At 41.2% G+C, this 5112-nt stretch overlaps 1 protein-coding gene across 2 annotated transcripts in view; it reads right to left on the bottom strand.

Moving 5' to 3' along the window:
• Nucleotides 1–224: 224 nt before the first annotated feature.
• CUNH1orf105 (chromosome unknown C1orf105 homolog) overlaps nt 225–5112 on the bottom strand; it is a 21773-nt gene continuing 16885 nt past the window's right edge. Inside the window, exons 4-5 of one of the 2 annotated variants that reach the window (XM_032291692.1) lie at nt 3921–3988; nt 225–833 (exon numbers count right to left, since the gene is read on the bottom strand). In XM_032291692.1, coding sequence (XP_032147583.1) covers nt 604–833; nt 3921–3988 — 298 coding nt within the window. In that variant the 3' untranslated portion in view covers nt 225–603. The remainder of the gene's footprint in view (nt 834–3920; nt 3989–5112) is intronic. The other variant, XM_032291693.1, reaches the window with a different exon arrangement.

Below are 5112 nucleotides of genomic sequence, written 5' to 3' on the forward strand. Positions count from 1 at the left end.
TTCTGTTGTTGTTGTTGCTGTTGTTTTTGAGATGGAGTCTCACTCTGTTGCCCAGGCTGGAGTGCAGTGGTGTGATCTTGGCTCACTGCAACCTCTGCCTTCTGGGTTCAAGTGATTCTCCTGCCTCAGCCTCCCGAGTAGCTGGTATTACCCACTGCCATGCCTGGCTAATTTTTGTATTTTTAGTAGAGACGAGTTTTCACCATGTTGGCCAGGCTGGTCTTGAACTCTTGACTTCAGGTGATCTGCCCGCCTTGGCCTCCCAAAGTGCTGGGATTACAGGTGTGAGCTACCACACCCATCCCACTCCTTTATTCTTAATAAGCTGAATTCATCAGGGATTTCATGGAGCCATCTCCGGCCCATGCTGAAGAAACAGCTGAAAACAGTTTTCACAGAAAACTTGTGACTTAGAAATAGAAGGATGTTTTCTGCTTTAACACAGAGAGGAACTCTTAACAAAATTAAATGAGACAGTTACCATGTTCCATTTTCATCAACAAATCTTTAAAATCATGTAAATTAAACCACTTTAGGAAAAGTGAGAGAGAAAATAGAGGTGAAGGCTAGAAGACCAGCAACTCTTAGGAAGGCAAAATTAAATCATCTTTTTGGAGAAGGGAGAAAGGTGTGAGGAAAAGGTGCCAGTGTCAAAGATGATGAACTGGGAGGTGATGGACTCCTACCGCTCACTGCCTCCTGGTCTTGCCCATGGTTCCTTTCTGACAAGGAAGAATGTCGTCTCTCTTGCAGGGTTTTGTAGGCTTCTGACAGTAATCCATGGAAGACAGCTGTCCTGGGGCCCAGAATGGGCAGTCTGTAGTGAACGCTCTCTGGATGACATACAAGAAGGAAGGAAGGACAAGGACTATTTAGATTCTATTCTTAAAGAAATGCAAAATTACCACAGGCCAACAAAGACTTCTTCAACCTTATAAAACAGATTCAAAATTCACCTAATAATTTGTACTCAAGTGATCCTCCTTTTATTTTTTCTTAAAAAAAGGAAAAAAATGAAAATGCAACAAAAATATTCACCTAATAATTTCTTTTAATAAAATTGTCTTTTCCTCCACAACATTTAAACTTTTACAAATCTTGTCATTGAGACCAAAAGCAGTATCCAGAAACAAAACTCAAGTATTAGACATCATTGCCAATTAAATGAAAAATGAAGATAAAACATGTCTGGTGTTATCATATGAGTCAAAGAGAAAAGAGGATTCAATTCTCAGGAGACTTTTCAAGGACACATAGATAGTTCTGTTCTTTAAAAAAATGAAAATAAGGAACACGATCTTACAAAAAGGCTACAGTAAGAAGAGAGAGTACTTGCATTTCAAAAGAAATCTGTATTTTGTGAAATAATTTATTTTAGGGTTCTTTAAAATCCTCACCCTACCTCTTCTTCAAATATGATTTATTAGAAGTTGATTAATATTCACTTTTTCCAGAAGACAGATTACTTGAAGTGTGGTAAACCAGTGTGTGAAATAACAGCTTCCTGTTGGGAACCACTGAGTGACTAACAGAGCTGGTACTCTTAGCTCTCTGGAAAAAGCTCCAGAGAACAAGGTCCAACTGAATGAAGGGTAGAGACATTACATGATCACAAACCTTGGATCCAGTTCAGTCTCATCACTGTAATGAAGACGGAACAGCAGTCCAAGGTCACAGGTACTAATGGACTAAGAACTGGAACTCAGATATCCTTAATCCTAACCCAGTGAGTGCTCTTTGTGTTGTATCATACCGCTGTGTGGCCAGGTGGTAGGCCCACATTAGGTGGTTAGCATCTGTACTAATGTTTATTGAGATTAAGAGCCCATGGGTGTCATGGGATTCTGGGATCGGGCCAAAGATTCATGAGCCCAGAAGGAATCCCCATCACTTGTAAAGATAATTTCTTTCTGTTTTCTTAGTTGTCATTAAAAATTATTGATAATATGTAAGGATAAGCAGAATCCAGAAAAAGTGCTAGCAATCGTTGCTGTGACCAACAGATGAGTTAGAAAATCATTGGCGGTAATGTTGTTCACTGGGATGAGTCAGCCACTTAGTATTTGTAGCAATCCACAGGGAACACAGCACAGGTGGCAGGTGGCTTCAGCAATAAGCAGCAAGTACCACAGTATAGGCATGTCTAAGCTGTATAAATCAGCAGGGCTAAGGCAGTGTCAGCAGTTTTCCTGGGTCAGTCAAAGGTGAAGGCCACTTGTGCCGAAGGTCTAGCTTTCAGTGGGACAAAATGCTACTCTGGTTTTACAGGTGGGAACACAGAGGCCAAGCCTATACAGCAAGACTAGGATCCCTACCAAGGTCTCATCACTTCTAGGCTAGTGCTTTCTTCATAACCTCTAAGAGCACATACAAGAGCGAAGTCAGCTCAGAAGGGTCACGACTATAATAAACAGCAGATCTACCAAGTTTCAGCTCCTAGCCAGTTTTACAACTACTCTCCCTGTAGTCCCACCTCTGAGATTACTGTCGTGGGATGAACTCTATGGACAAGAACCAGGGTCATCCAAAAATATAACATGCTCTTCCTATATATGCAAAATCTAGTTCTTGAATTGCTAATTGAAGTACACCTCACAGATAGTAAACTGATGAAAGGTATATTATTACACTGTTCTCTGGGATCACAAAATATATTTTTGCTGAGGGAAAGGCAGACAATGGTGTGTGTATGTGTGTGTGTGTGTGTGGATTCAATCCTTCGCAAAGCAGGTCTGAAAAAACCCAGTTCCAAACGAAACTGAGAATGAGGGTGTAGCTGGCACCGATAACTATGAGATCAACTGCACATGCTTATCACCCATGTTCTCTTGGCTTCAAAAGAATGAGGTGGTCATAGACCAGGGAACAGCAGAGTGGGGAGCTTTTATTGGGTGGGTACTCTTAGCTCCAGGCTCTTGGTTCCACTTTGGCTAAGTGAGAGCCATAAACCAGGCTAATATTTTTGGATACATAAGAAGCAATTCATTAGGACTGGAAGATTTTCACTCCACTAGAGTGGCTGTCCCCAAACCTCAGCTGTTATCTGAGTTCCTGGCCCTCCCTTTGGGCATCCCCTCAAGACAGCCCTTCAGTCCTCAAATTTCCTTTCTACATGTCTTTTCGGTTCTGGCCCTAGTCCCCCAGCAATGTCCTAGGATAAAGCTTAGACTTTTCCATATGTATAGAGTGAGGAAATTGATCCTGATTTTCTTTACTGTATATATCAAATGAAAAAAAAAATTCAAGTGGCTTCAATTAATATGGGAGCAAATGAGAAGATGGACAAGGTCACTAAAGTGACAGCCTGTGCTGCAGTAAGCCCTTGAATTCTATTGCCCCAAATAATGGCTCATTCCACCTTCACCAGCCCAGTATTGTCTTAACTAAAAGCTGAGACTTAGGTCAACGCTGAAACCTGAAATAGAGCTGCTTCCCTTGTTTCTATCGACAGCGGGTGAAGATAAGAATAGCACTGGCAGCTGCTGGGAGAAGGCAGGTATTTTAGGGATCTGGTGGGGTGAAAGGTTCAGAGCCTTGGTGAGGCCACTCTGAGGGTGCAGAGATGCAGTTCCCTTTCCAGTTTGATTGGCACCATCAGGACTGACTATAGGGGAACTTTTATTTCATTTGTACTCCATCTCCATGGAAAGTCTTCAGCCATGTGCTGTGGACAGAGCCTAGAAGGAACATGACATGGATAAGGGCAAGTGAGGCCTGAGGAGGCCACAGGTGGGGCTGGAGTGAAAGAAGGGCTGTGAACCAATCCCAGCAGGTCAAAAGACAATACGTGAAAGAGGAAGGGATAGAAAATGAGCATTTGCTCAGGAAATTTAGAACTTATTTTAGAGATTACACTTTCATTCTACAGCATTTTTTTCATAGTATGTTTCACACTATAAGTACTCTAAAAGAAAGCAAACCTGTTGGGATGTCATCATGGAAAGGCTCAGGTGTAGTCTGGACTTTGGGCTGATGAAGACTCATCATTCTGATTAGAAGAAACATGAAAACACATTAGTTAATTGGCTAGGACTTGGTAGGAAGAAATGTGTCTTTACACATTTATTTATTTGTTTGTTTGTTTGTTTGTTTATTTATGAGATGGAGTTTTTGCTCTTGTTGTCCAGGCTGGAGTGCAGTGGTGTGACCTCAGCTCACTGCAATCTTTGCCTCCCAGGTTCAAGTGATTCTCCTGCCTCAGCCTCCCAAGTAGCTGGGATTACAGGCACATACCACCACACCTGGCTAATTTTTGTATTGTCAGTAGAGATAAGGTTTCGCCATATTGGCCAGGCTGGTCTAAAACTCCTGACTTGAGGCGATCTGCTCGCCTCAGCCTCCCAAAGTCCTGGGATTACAGGTGTGAGCCACCGCACCAGGCCTCTTTATACATTTTAAACACATATGATTTCTTGAATCCAGCACCTGTTAACCTGGTGATCAGGCCACTTTCTAGTAGTGTGAGACGATTAGTCCAAAGACTACTCATTCTCAACCTTTTGCTTAGTGTTGTTTTCGTGGATTTTGATAAAACCTTCATTTTGAATGTTTTATTCTACTGTCAGAACATATGTGGTCTGAAAATAGAAGGAATAAAGGAAAGAGTCCTCTAACTTCCAGAAAAATATAACAACTCTTCAAGATCAATAATCTACCCTTAAAGAGTAAAGCTGAAAAAAGATTTCAGTTAGAATCTTTCCATTTCAGAGAAAATGCTCTGACCACATCCTGTTTCTCCTGGTGGCCAAAGCTGTGGAGGCGACCCTTGAGCAAAGTACATATAAGCCAAAAACCACTTCTACATTAGTTTAAAAATTGCTTAATTTCTAAAGACTGACACATCTGTAAACTTTAATGGGCTATCTAAGGCTCTACATTCATTTCATGGCTTCTACTTCCACAAAGATCTTCCATGATTATTCTTGCTTTGCTACCAAAAATATAACGAGTGCAGCCAGTTTGCTTCAATCAATTATCACCGAGATTGAGAAAAAGAGAAAGCAAAACGCCTTCTATTACCTCTTTTGGGCAAACAGGCAGATGGTATGTTCAGGGCTAAATAGTTTAAGATCTATCTATTCCTTTTTTTTTTTTTTTTTTTTTTTTTTTGAG

This window comes from Sapajus apella, unplaced genomic scaffold (genome assembly GCF_009761245.1).
Source record: "Sapajus apella isolate SASKATOON/1434 unplaced genomic scaffold, GSC_monkey_1.0 scaffold25, whole genome shotgun sequence".
Classification (NCBI taxonomy): Eukaryota; Metazoa; Chordata; class Mammalia; order Primates; family Cebidae; genus Sapajus; species Sapajus apella.